Source organism: Neovison vison, chromosome 5 (genome assembly GCF_020171115.1).
Source record: "Neovison vison isolate M4711 chromosome 5, ASM_NN_V1, whole genome shotgun sequence".
Lineage (NCBI taxonomy): Eukaryota > Metazoa > Chordata > Mammalia > Carnivora > Mustelidae > Neogale > Neogale vison.
In genome coordinates, this window is record NC_058095.1 from 46,076,221 (window position 1) to 46,090,457 (window position 14,237).

The window sequence follows — 14,237 nt, forward strand, 5'->3', positions numbered from 1 at the left end:
GGCAATATTGTAGATCTCCCTGAAATACAGATCTTGGGTATTTCATTTAAATTTAAAGAGAGGAGGTATGATAGGAAAGTCTGTCTGTAGGTGTTCATTCCTAGGTCGCCCTGCTTTTTTATTACTGATTTCTCCTTATGAATTGCCTGGGAAGAAAAAAATAAACAATGGTATATGCTTAGATGTAGGAGGATAGATACATATATGTATATATGTGTGTATATACATATGTAGCTACTCTATTTCAATGTATGTCTTGAATATTTTTATTATGAAATATAAACAGAAAAATACATAAAACATAACTATAGTTTAAAGATGAATTATAAAAAGGAAGTACTATATAACTACCAATTAGACCTAGAAATATATCATTCACAGCACCCAGAAGCTTGTTACATTGCGTATTTCTTCTAGATCATAACCCATACTCTTGTAGAGAATCTGACATTTATGATAATCATTTTCTGTATGATTTTACAACCTAGAATTCCTTACAAACCATTAAAATTTAGTTTTATCTGTTTTGGGGAATTTTATATAAATAGAGTAATACAATATGTGTTCTTCCGTGTTTTCTTTTAGGACCTAACAATATGTTTGTAACTTTCAACCATGTTGTTATGAGGAACAGTGGTTTAATTTCACTACCATCTAGCTTCCTATATGAATGTGCCATAATTTATGTATCCATTCTACTTGATGTTTTTGGCTGTTAAGAACAATGCTGCTATGAACATTCTTATTTATGTGTGCTGATGGATGTGTAGGAATTTCTCTGGGCTGTTTTTGTGAGTGGAATTGCTGGATCTTTAGTTTTATTAGAAAATAAACTGTTTTTCAAAAGTAGTCATATTAGGGGTGCCTGGGTGGCTCAGTGGGTTAAGCCGCTGCCTTCGGCTCGGGTCATGATCCCAGGGTCCTGGGATCAAGCCCCGCATCGGGCTCTCTGCTCAGTGGGGAGCCTGCTTCCTCCCCTCTCTCTGCCTGCTTGTCATCTCTCTCTGTCAAATAAATAAATAAATAATCTTTAAAAAAAAAAAAAAAGTAGTCATATTAATTTGCCCTCCTACTTGCAGTGTGAGAGGTGTCCGTGTTCCACTCAATCCTCATCAGTATTGTCAGACTCCTTACATTTTGCCCATCCATTGGGCCTGAAAATATTCACTGTAGCAAACTGAGAAACCAAAGCCTTAACACTTGGGAAAAAAAAAAAAAGAGAGAGAGAGAAAGAGAGAGAGAGGAAGGGACTATAGGTATTGGTTTCTGTTTTAAGATTCACCAACATTCGGCATTTGTATTTCTTACGGTTGATTGGCATCTTCCACCTAGGAATTCTTACCGAGTCTTAAGAGGTATCTGTCTGTCTACCCTCAGAGGGTCAGGAACTGTGTCTGTCTTCACTGTCGTCGTCGTCTTCTTCAACACTGTGTCTTGCACAATTGGTGTTGAGTAAATATTTGTTAAATCAATTCACCCTGATTCTTGCTACTCTTAAATCTTCTGATCAAGACTGGCCTGTTTTAGCATGAGTAGTTGAGGACAGTTTTTGGTGAGGGCTCCTTCCATTATTGATAGTTACTAGACTGGTTTATGAAAATAAGAGAAGCTTATTTGTAGGTGTACAAGTAAAAGTTAGTGTTTAGATTTTCAAGAAGAGATTCTGTTTTTATGGAATCAGCCAGTGTATATACAGTACTTCGTTTTCCCACAAAAGGAAAGAGAGTGCTAGAATTTTCTGCTTATATTAGGCTTCCGGAAGCCTGGCAACCATTCTTATCCCTGTTTCTGTTTTGAGTAACTTTGTAAGTTATGGTAGATAATTAGGCAAGACATCTCAGTCTTCACCAGGAACCTCTCTGTGGTAGCTGTTCGTTAAAAATCATAGAATACATTGCTTTGCTTAAGTGTATCTTGCTTTAGTGTAACTGACCCACAGAGCACTTTTTATAAAGGACATTTTATATAAAAACAAAATAATTCTTTCAACAGTCTGTGAGGTAACTGGCAGATGTGATGATGACCCCCTCTTGTACGTGTTGATAAAAAGCAAACATGAGTTTCATTTTTGCTGCATTCATAGGCCGATTGATTAAAGGAATTAGCTTGGATTTTTTGGACTTTATCATATCTAAGTATAATCTTTTTGAGAGATGAGTAAAAAAATAGAATATCCAAAACTAGTGATAAAATACAAAAATGGTGATTTTGACTAGGAAATCCTAGCAAACGTATTACCTGCTTTTGTAAGGTTTTCCCTTTCGGAATAGCCAAAATGAGTAAAGACTTGTATGAGATTCAGAATCTGGGTAAGTCTGATTCATCGTCTCTATTTCCAACAGAGGTTTCCTGTTAGACCAGACAAATTAGAGTCTTCCTACTGACTTGACTTGGTGAGTTTTTACATAGTTTTATTTTAAACATAGTTTAAGATCATGAGGAAAAAAGCAGAATGAAATGCACAGAAATATTTACCATGATTTTAAAAAACGCACATCTTGAGTTTCATTTCAGTGCAAATGGTATGTAAAGTTGGAAGTCATGGAAGGTAAACATGTAAGGTTTGGGGTTTTTTTTAATAATGGGCATTACAAATGATGTTAAATATTTTTCTTATGTGACTTCAAAAGAAGTTTATTCTAAATATTCGTTCCTGGGGTTAACCATAGCCATTCGTTCAGATCTCTGGTGACTGCAGCGTATAATATAAGGCTTTACACTAATGGTGGAAGGGAGAAAAGTTGGGATTTACATTTGCAATCAGTGGTTGCTAATGCATGATATAGAGACCTTAGAGTAAGGTGATTTTTCTCCCTAGAAAAAAGATCGTCAGGGAAATGAGGAATTACAGTTTATAAAAGGAAATAAAGTAAGTCATGGGCTTCATTTTACTCTGTTCAAGGCATTTGATTCTGAGCAGATTGCGTTTGTGTATGAATGTAGAGCTCATCTCTTTATGGGTAACTTAAAAAAAATGTTTCTGCCATTCAGGCCAGCATCTTAAAAATTTTACTTTATCCTATGAGATTCATGCCTCAAATGTTTATGTATGTTTTTGTAGAGTTTTATCGGGTAAAATAGGTATTACTGCATTTTAGTTTTCTTTTTAAATCTGACACAAATTGTTGGGAGCCAGGAATTTCTGTTAAGACAGACATTCTGTCTAACTTTCCCCTGTTTTGTCTGCCTGTGTGGTTTTACTTTTTCCTTGTGTCATGAATTTTGGAGTGAACATTTAAAAACAGAACTTCCTGCCTGCCCTTTGTTCCATTTAGCTTAGTTAGAACCTTAACATTAACATCAAAATTGGCTTATTTTTAATAACTTTAGAAGAAGAGGGAATTTATTTTCTGCAGATGGTTTCAAAGTAAGGAGCATGGACATGGCTCATATGAACAGTCATCAGATTTTTTCTGGTAAGACTACAGTTAAAGGAGATTAAAGCGAAAATACACTTCGATCTCTCTTTCATAATTTCAAGGGAGGTCTAAGAGTCTCTTATTAAGAACAGAATCTCCAGAGAATACCAAATTCTGTAATGCTAGACAGTAGTAGTTAATACCGAAGTGGATTGGTTGCCTTTGTAGTATACCAAATTTTCTGGAGTAAATGGGTCTTTTCAGCTTTGAAGTTAATGAACTTAGTCCACAGAGTTTACCCTAAGACCAGTTTAGATGATCTTCTTTGCTGTGTATTCCTTGAGCTCTTTCTGTGGCCAAATTATGTTAATAAATATTTTTAAATGGTTCGATTAAAGTATAGATGGCTGAGAGAACAGCATGGTTGAATTTGGCTTCTAGAAAGGCCAGGTTATGTGGGGTTATGCAACCTCTGCCTGTTTGTTTCATGAAATGAGTCTTCTGTTTTTGAATTCCTTGCAGATTGGACACACTTAAATTGTATTAGGGCCAAGCCTTTCATGTGTTTACTACTCGAGTTTTATAAGGTTCTTCTTAGTTTGTAGTTGAGGGAAGAGGTGAAAAACTGTAACCTCCCAAATCTTGAAACAGCTTTGAGAATATAATTATATAATAAACATATCTTCTTAGCCATAAGGTTTTTTCCCCTCTTCCTCCTCCTCCTCCTTCTTTTTTTAAATTCTGTTCTAGCTCTTGTTTTAGAATGAATTTTCTCAACCTAGAGGAGAAATCTTTGATAACACGTGGGATGTGTTAAAATCTTCATCTTTCCTAAGTTTGCTCTTTGTGGCCCTAGAGATTTTTGTCCAAGTCATCAGTGGAATCAACACATTATTATAATTTGTGAAAAGAGAGAATTTGCTGATTATTTGGTTCTGCCTATTTAACTTCATTTCTAAAGGTGTTTTCCTTTGGAACGAGATCCACTTTGAAGTGAAATAGCCCCTTTATAATCAGATTTGTTTACTGATTTGGATTCCTATCTTTCCATTACAGACATCTCCCAGATGATGGGTTTTGAAAGTGATGTGTGGAGAAGCTTAATCTAAGGAGCTCTGTCTTTTTTTTTTTTTTTTTAAGCAGATGGGGGAGTTTTTTTGTTTTGTTTAATTTTCTAGCAGGGTTTCAGTAATTAACAACAGCAACACATTACCTGATTTTATTAGCCCAGAGTTTGTGAAACCTATGCTTGTTGTAGCCATGATAGGTTGTGCTGGATCTCCCTCATCCAGGTGGAGACAAGATGTGGATATATAGATGCATTTAACTCAGTCATTTTTACCTAAATTAAAAAGCAAAACAATTCAAAAAGTCTTGAAAAGATGCTATCCTACAGGACTATTGAGTGGGATCTGCCCATTTTCAGGACAGATTTTTGCTTTTGGAACAGAGAGAGCATGCATTGCATTCTCCCTGGATATATTTTTGGGGTAGTGGACTATGCTAATATGTCTGTGTAACAACTTTTATAGAATTGATAGTTTTTAGGGAGAGGGAGATTATTCCCCAGCCTTTAACTTAAATTGGTGATAATTTTTTTTGGCTTTTTCATTTTTCTGGTAACTGGAAGAGTTTCATCCAAAGTGAGAATTATTCCATATTTTAACCTTTGAGCTGGCTGCAAAGGTCTCCTTGGGGACAAGAACACTTTGCAGTTATTTATAACCCATGGAGAAGGGCAGTAAGGCTGGAAACAGCCGGCATACACTAAGGTTTGGGAGCCAGTGTTGTTTTGGTTATCCTACTGCTTTCCATGACTTGAGATTCTTTCCTATACCTTTTTGTTCATCTTCATCTTGGCTTTGAATGAGCCTTACTAGCCAGGCTGTTTCTGTAAATCTCCATCTTATAACACTTAGATTGAGGAGAAGAAGGTCAAGTAGCCTTTTTACGTAATGAAAGTATATCTAATCCTGACGATCATTTCAGTGTCTATGCTTGCCTAAGATAGTTGTCAGCTGGGGAATCTTAAAGGTACTGACCTGCATACATACTAGTATACCTGTTTCTGAGTTTTCCTTAAATAACAATAGTTGCAAGAATAATTCAACTCTTAACTAGATAAATATTTGGCTATGGCAGAAAATATGTTCTACATATTAGCCTGGTATAGAAAAAACTTAGTTATGTGTGTAGGCATGTTTCAGGGGTATGTCTCTCTCTCTGTATTTATACATGGACATGTTTACATGTGTATATATTTAATGTTAAATATGTTTTCTCTACATGTCAATTTTAAGGGAATCAAACCATGTCAGATACGAAAATTTAAGGTCAAATCTAAGTAAAGATGCAAAGGATCTGCCTCAGTTTTATCAATACATTGGAATTTTATTATATAAGCTTCAACTTGAAAGAACTCGGAAGGTCTAGCCTGAATTCCTGACAGCTATTGTAGTGGTACTTTTTATGATCAGGATTGCCCTATTCTGGAAGATGTGCTTTCTTCGCTGTTGTCTTATGCATTTAGAACTCCCCATTTAGTGTATAGGCTTATCTTATCTCCCAAGTTTTCTTGGAATTTTTTTTTAATCGAAGGAGAGTATAGTTTTGGAACATACTGAATGAGTTATTTAAAATTGGAGTGAGATGAACTGATATTTTTTTTTTTTGAAAACGTTCTATTGTTTTAAAAGTGTGCCTGGATTCTTGTAGCTGTTATTCACTCAGCAACTCCCTAACTTTAACCTTCTAACTGGAGCTCATTAAGGAAAAATATGAACCCCAAAGACAGTATCTAGTTATTCAACAATAATTTCATTGAACAAATATTTACTGAGTACCTGTTATAATACCATGTTAGGTATGGGGGATGCTGTTCTCTGATTGAGCTTAATTTCTGGAGGGGGGAAGTCATTAGACAGGTAAGAAACTTGAAACAAGATCATTTCAGGTAGTGATAATGAAGAAAATAAAATAGGATAATGTAATGAGAGGGGCAGCCTGGAAGTGGGGAGTCAGGGAAGGCCTCTCTCAAGATACTATACTTGATAGAACACTTAAATGACAAGGAGCCAGCTATGAAAAGATCTGAAGGCAGAAAGAGCTTTCCAGGCTCAGGAAAGAACCTGGTGTGCTCTCTAAGTAGAATTAAAGGCCTGAGTGACTAAAGCATAGGGACTGTGAAGGGTAAGTGTTAGATGAGGTCAGGGACATAGACTGAGGTTTTGGCAGTCATGACAGAGGTAGATTTTACTCAGATAGCAGTGGAAACCAATGGAGAATTCCTATCTTGTCTTCCATAAGGCTCTGGTTTATAAGCCATCACATCAGTTAGAAAAATTAATTGTAAAGCCTGCTAATGGCTTTACAATTTTTAAAAAATTTTATTTGAAAAGATTTATATATTCACATAGTACAAAAGGCCTGGTTTCCTTCCTTGGAAGTAACAGATGTGTCCCTGGGGTCTTATATAACTTTACAGAGAATATTATGTATATGTTAAAATAAATAATATTTTTCCTCTTTAGATAGAATCTCCCCATTTTTAACAGATTTTTATTATATTGTCTATTTGTGTCATAATTCATTTACTCAAACCCTTGTTGGACTTTCAGGTATTTTCCGTTCTTTTGTGATTACAAATAATACCACGGTGAAAAAGCCTTTTATATTTGTCATATTAAATATATCAGTAAGGTAAATTTCTAGAAGTGAAATTGCTAGATCAAAGGGTATGTGCATTTCTTATTCATTCTGATATACATTTCCCTTCATGCAGAATGTAACAATTTATACTCTAATCAGAAATGTTCTCCTTACCCTGAGCAAGTGTTATCAAACATTTTGATCTTTGCCAATTCACTGGGTGAATCAGTGTGTGGTTTAATTTGCATTTATCTTATTATGAATGAGAGTTGAACATGTTTTCATATATTTCAGAACCACTGGTATTTACATTTCTGCAAATCATGGGCTGTTCTTTGCCCATTTTTCCATTAGGCTGTTGACTTTTTCTTCTTGATCTTTAGATTCCCTTAATACGAAATCATTTTGTTAAAGAATTAAAAAAACAGAAACAAATACAGTGTTGTATGTCAGTTATATCTCAATAAAGACAAAAGCAGTCATCTTTAAGTTGTAAACTCTATAAAGCATGAATCTGATAAGGGATATAAGAGAAACCCAAGTCTTTCCTTTGTTTATTAAGGTCTCTCTTGATTGCCCTTAGTTTCATTTTAAAAGAAGTGTCTGTTTTTTAAAAAGAAACAAAAAAGGTACATTTAGTATTTTGTTAGACTACATTGAATTGCAGTAAGTTTACCTATGACAGATTTTCAAAAGTCATTCAAACCTTGCAACAGAGGAAGTCAGTATGACCTGTAATAATCTATCCTTAGGGTAATGAGAAGTTATTACGTTACAGGCTGTATATTATTGAGGACACTAAGAGGAGAAATACAAACATTACTTTGAGGTCACATTAGTTTCTCAAAAATGAATATATACAACTCTTCCCATAGTTTTGTGATTTATTTATTTTTATTTATTTATTTATTTTTGGTCAACAATCGTTTTGACATCTTCTGTTTGGGTAAATGCAACATCTCTCAGATTTAAGATAGTATGACATTGGGATTTTTCTTTACTTGGAAACTGTACAAGGCTTTAAACCAAAAGAAAAAAGAATAATAGGCTTTTAAAAAGTCCCTAATAAACCATTCTTTTAAGAAGCTCTGTTCCCAGCCATCTAGCTTGTGCATGTTTGTGCACTATGTTGAACCACATGAAATTGCCAGTTTGACTAGTTTTGGCTGACAAAGCAATTTCATGGTTCAGTCTCATATTATCTCCTTCCTGTAATTATTATTATTTTTTTTTATTCCTGTACTTTTAAGACCAATGGACCTGTATGGCTAACTTACAGATACCATGTATGTGATATGCCTGTGTTTGTTGCTGATATTCTTTTTTTTTTTCCCCTTCTCTGGTTGACTGGATTAGATTGAAGATGGAGGAATGCTTATGGGGAATAAAAGAAAGATAAAAAAGAACTGTAGAAGCTGTCTTTGTAACACTTTTCAGAGAGTGTTCTAGCCTAGCTGTGCATATATTGTAGGTTAAACTATTGGGACGTTTCTCTCCATTGTAAAGGGAATTCATCTTCTGTCCTCAAAGAATCCTGATTATGTAAGAGTTTAGTTCAAATTACTGATTCATGTTTTCAAAATGAAAGAAATTTTATCCGTTCTCTTTCCCCTTGTAGAATGAAGATACAGTTGGTACTGGATGAGAACCTTAGTTTTACCAAGGCTGGTACTTAAGAGTGCCAGGCTAGGCATTTTTGGCTTTCTGTGTAACTCATCCAAAAGAACAAATTAATGATTCTCATTACATTGCAAATCTAATATACTCAGCACTGTTCCAAGGGCTCTTTTAGAGATATGGGAGAGAAACAAGCAGAAAAGTTAATGAACTAGAATGCAACTGGGTAAGTGTTTCAGTCATCAAAGTATTTTTGCTGAATGCCTTGTTTAGGCAGGCTGTGCTAGGTGATAAGGGGACACAAAGAAGAGTTACAACTTCCTTTTAAAGAACTTCAAGTCTACTGAAGGCAACAGAAGTGTTGATAGGTATAAAAGAAGGCAGAAAAGAAGTACACTGTATAGGTTTGATTGAAAGTATCATGCATATGCATCATGATAGCATTAAAATACATATTTTTTATTTTTGTCTACTCTCCAGAGTTTAATGTTCTAGTTAGAAATCATACTATATTGTTTGACTGGAGTCTCTTGGCAAAAATAATTAGCAACTTTATGAACTAGTACCTGCTAAGACACATTCTGATAGTGAATGCTATTGGTTGCTAACTTGATACTACCTTCATTGTAATTTGACCAGTTTTACCGTTGACAGATATTTTGAAGTATATTATTTTGTTGTGGCTCAGAAGAGGTGTTGCTGCACGGGTCAGGATTTAGTAAACAGGAAAATAAATGATTGATATATAACAGACATGTTCAGCCTCAGAGTTGTCAGCATACTGGGAAGTTTGCTAAGCTTTGGAAAAGAAATTTCTCACTAGACAACTTGGTCTTGTCCTAACTTGTTTAAAAGCCAGGGATACTATATTTTGGTCCTAGTTGTCTCCTAGAAAGGGTCTCAAACCATGACCCTCAAATAGACCTCCCCTTTTCTGAAATTGTTTTTCTGCTGGGCACCTGAGCAGTTGGCATGAAGAGCTAGAGAGTTCATGTAACACTAGGCTACTTTGCTGATGAACACTTTGCCCATGGTGCCAGCTATGAGTGAAATTAATTAGACTTGTGCTATCCTAGTCAATTTCCCTCTCAGCAGGTTGTGTGGTTAGAGCTCCTCAGAGTCTAAGGCGCATCTTCCAGGGCTACTAGCTGCTGGGTTAGAAATTCTTTAAAATTGCAATAAAAGTGATATTATTAAAAAAGAAAAGAAAAACCAAAAAGACTTGGCTACAAAATAAATGAGAAGCAAAAAAGATAGAAAAAATTGATCTAGAACAAAGTATTTTTTTTTCTGGTTTTAATAATGGACCATGGTTCAGTAACAATTAAGCCATTAAAATAAACTTTTTTAAACTTGTCTTTTTTTAGGCTTAGAGAATCCTTAAATTAATTGTTAGATAAATTTGAAGTATTTTTTTAAAACTTCAAAATAAACTTAAGTTAGCATTTTAAGATCCCTCAGTGTAGAGCTGTACCACACACCTCTAGAGCCAAATTTTATGCTCTTAACTAATGTGTAAAATTCACATCTTCATTGTCAATCTGCCCAAAAGATAGTTTTAAGTGGGAATTTTGAAATTTCATTCTGGCTCCTACTGGCAGTAATGGTAAGTGGGATTTGTAAAACTGTCTAAGGTGCATTTACTCATTACTAGACAAACAGTTCTTGAGAATGTGTTTTCCACCACATGGAAGCATACCTTCATCACAGGTGATCAAGCATCGTTTCTTGAGTATATCATGGAATCATGAATTGCACAAACCAGGGAGCCCCAAATGCCACTCTGTTGCTTAGTTTGCTAGCTTAAGTGAAATAGCATGTCATGTGTATAAAACTGTTAACTCCCATCTGTGATTACATGGGATGCTTTAGTTGTAAATGTCTGTAGGATAGTGTTTAAAACCAGTGGGGACTCCGGTAATACCAATGGTATTACTCTGTAGGGATACAGCTGTATCCTGTTAATCCCCTTTCATGCCTATTACTTAAGTGGCCAGCGAGTGTGTGTAAGTTGAGTGATTTTTGTTGTTGTTCATTTATACCTCTTTCTACAAAGGATTTGAGGCAGTTTCCAGAAGTATGTAACATATAAAAGAATAAACAGTTGAGTGAATGATTATATATAGCAAAGTGAATAACTGAGCACCTGGATGGCTCAGTCGGTTAAGCATCCAACTTTTTTTTTTTTTTTAAGATTTTATTTATTCGACAGGCAGAGATCACAAGTAGGCAGAGAGGCAGGCAGAGAAAGAGGGGGAAACAGGCTTCCCTCTCAGCAGAGAGCCCGATGTGGGGCTCGATCCCAGGACCCTGAGATCATGACCTGAGCCGAAGGCAGAGGCTTAACCCACTGAGTCACCCAGGCGCCCCAAGCATCTAGCTCTTGATTTTGACTCAGGTCATGATCTAGGGTTGTGGGATCAAGCCCTGCATCCGGCTGCGCCCTTAGCAGGGAGTCTGCTTATCCCTCTCCTGGTCCTCCCACTGCTCGTTCTCTCTAAAATAAATGAATAAATAAAAGTAGAAAAAAGAAAATAATAAAGCTATTGTAGAATGAACATGTGATCCTAGAGTTTCAAGAAATGGCTTACATATATGTCTCATGGCTTCCTAGTAGCCAGGCAAAGGACCACATGATCTGTTTTATCCATATTGTCTATGCACAGCTGAAAACAAACCAGGTGTTCAGGAAAGAAATTTCTCCCTTGGATATTATAAACCAGTGTTTGATGTAATGGAATACGTCCTTGCACTATTCTTACAATACAATATATATTTTTAAAATAAAGCAGAACAGTAGGAAAAATGGTATATACTCAAGAGGCTATCATCCTAAACTAACAGACATATAGGTATTTCTATATTTGCTTCAGATCATCCTCATTTTCTTTGAAAAAGAAACAGGAGAGAGCAACTTAAGATGTCTTATATCCTTATCCTGGCCTCATTCTTCTCCCCGGCTCTCCCATTGTGGATCTGATGCATAGCTTGTCAGTGTGTTTTGTTACTTCTATTGAACGCATATATTATATCTGTAAATAATATATAAACCTTACATTTGTGTAAGTAATGTACTGCACATGACATTACAAAATTTGCTTTTTTTTCACTAGCATTGTGTTTGATCTCATCTCCATGGTGCTGCTGATCTAGTTCATTAATTTTAAATCCTGAAATATAGTTTTCCATTATAATGGAAATAACCCAATTTAGTTTTCTGTTTCCCTCCTAATGGATTTTTGGTTTGTTTCTAGTTTTTCATTGTTACAAGCGGTGCCACACTGAGCAGCCTTCTCAGTGTCTTCTTTTGCCCACATGCAAGGTTTTTCTAGGGCAGTGGTTCTTAAAATGTGGTGCCAGGGCCTGAACATCAAGATCACTTGGGAACTTTTTAGAAGTGCAAGTTTGTGGGTCTAGCTAAAGTCTCTGAATCAGAAATTTGGGGGATGGTGGCCAGCAGGTGATTCAGATGCACACTGACGTTTGAGAAACCCCTACACTAGTGCATGTACAGTAAAAGCAGAATTACCAAGTCTTGGGGTGTGTGTGGACACACTGCATACAGGAAGTTCCTGCCCAAAATACACATCCTAGTTTACAGTCTCGCCAGCAGTGTAGGAGTCCCCATGGCCCCACACATGGTGTGGTTGATTTTTTTTTCTTACTGGTCTGAGAGGTGTAAAATTTTAAGAGCTATTTTATTTCCTTTTGTGTGAACAGTATTTTTACAGGGTAGTTGTCCTTTTTCTTATGAATTATGTAGAAAACTTACATATCAATTCATAAATTATCCCTTTGTCATGCATTGCAAACTCTTTTTTTTTTTTCCCCAGATTATTTTTTGGCTTTGTTTATGGTACTTAAAAATTGTTACCAGATTTACCAGTGTTTTGAATGGCTTTGTGTTTAGAAAGGCCTTGGAGGGGAGAAGTTGGACTTGGATTTGATATACTGCTGGGACACCCTCTTGAGATGTACAGCAGTTATTTAAAGGTGGCCTGAGGCTTATGAGACAGGTCACAGAGAGATTTGGGAGTCATTTGTATAAAAGCAAAACTCTGACACTGGGGGTGGATAAAATGAGAGAATGTAGATCGAGAAAATGATGGAAAATTAAACCATGGAAGCAACACTGGAGAAAGAGACTCCAATAAGAGAGACAGAGGAGGGCCCCTGGGTGGCTCAGTGGGTTAAGCCGCTGCCTTCGGCTCAGGTCATGATCTCAGGGTCCTGGGATCGAGGCCCGCATCGGGCTCTCTGCTCTGCAGGGAGCCTGCTTCCTCCTCTCTCTCTCTGCCTCTCTGCCTGCTTGTGATCTCGCTCTGTCAAATAAATAAATAAAATCTTTAAAAAAAAAATTTAAAAAAAAGAGAGACAGAGGAATGATCAGAAAACAGAGCAAGGAGAGGAATCTGGAAAATTGGGTAGTAATAGAGTATGTGAGCAAGGAGATCTCTAATGCTGCAGAGAAAGGAACACATCTAAGAAGGGGGGGAATGCTGCCCTTCAGGAGAGCAGCCAGCACTGAGTTGAAGAATAGAAGACTGCTCTTAAGAAGTTTGCACTGCAGTGTAGGAGATGAGACAGTAGTTAGAGAGGTAACAAGGTCATTTCCTTTTAGGAGTGGACTGTTTGTACCCCCAGAGAAAGGAGCCAGTGGCAGAGTTGTATGTGGTGCTGTCTGTGCTGTCTCCTCTTTGGCAGCCTTTTCATGGATGTGCTTTATCTGCCCTTTGAGAAGATTCATTTGGTAAGATAATATTAGGAATTGGGGGGCTCCTGGAGGTCTCAGTCGTTAAGCATCTGCCTTTGGCTTGGGTTGTGATCCTTAGGGTCCTGGGATCGAGTCCTGCATCAGGCTTCCTGCTCAGAGGGAAGGTTGATACTCCCTATCTCACTCCCCCTGCTTGTGTTCCCTCTCTCACTGTCTTTCTCTCTCTGTCAAATAAATAAATAAAATCTTGGGGGGAAAAAAAAGGAATTGAGCAGAGGATGGAAACAGGGTGATAGAATTGTGAGCAGGAGGCTGCTTCCGATTAGGTGGTCTTCTCAAGGTTAACACTGAACGCTAGAGCCATTTGAGTGATATGGTAGAGCATTCCAGGGCAGGAGACACAGTTTCCAATCTGCAAGGTCAAACGGAAATAGGATAGTATACCATTAATCTAATAAAATCCTCATGCTTCTTGGGTCAACCAGGGTGAAGAGAGAACAGAAATCTTTGTCCCCTGACTTTGGAGATCTTGTTTAACCTTCAAACTGGCGATGTCAAGGGTTCCAAGTCCTCCACCTCCGGCAGAAATGTCGAGTGGCCCCGTAGCTGAGAGCTGGTGCTACACACAGGTAAGTTCATGTTGTCACCCTGTAAGTCATGGATCTGGGGAGGGTTTGGGTGAATGAAGGGAAGAAGATTTCTTTTCTTCATTAGGTTTCCTGCTTTCTCTAGGATATAACTGTCAAAGAGCGGATAGATAAAGTACTTGTCAGCTTTCCATTCCTTGGTTTTCCACATGGCATCTGAATGTACTAGGCCAGTGGTTTTTCACTGGAGGTTGAAAGCAGGGGGAAATTACTGAAACTAGATCCACTCACAGCCACCTTAATGGAAATATG

At 36.8% G+C, this 14,237-nt stretch overlaps 1 protein-coding gene across 3 annotated transcripts in view; it reads left to right on the plus strand.

The window, feature by feature from the left end:
* Positions 1-14,237, plus strand: part of LOC122906595 (speckle type BTB/POZ protein) — a 66,019-nt gene that overhangs the window by 31,695 nt on the left and 20,087 nt on the right. The window contains exons 2-3 of one of the 3 annotated variants that reach the window (XM_044248737.1): positions 2,343-2,393; positions 13,824-13,967. In XM_044248737.1, coding sequence (XP_044104672.1) covers positions 13,890-13,967 — 78 coding nt within the window. In that variant the 5' untranslated portion in view covers positions 2,343-2,393; positions 13,824-13,889. Of the gene's footprint in view, positions 1-2,342; positions 2,394-13,823; positions 13,968-14,237 lie in introns of those variants that run through there. The other 2 variants (XM_044248736.1, XM_044248738.1) reach the window with 2 other exon arrangements.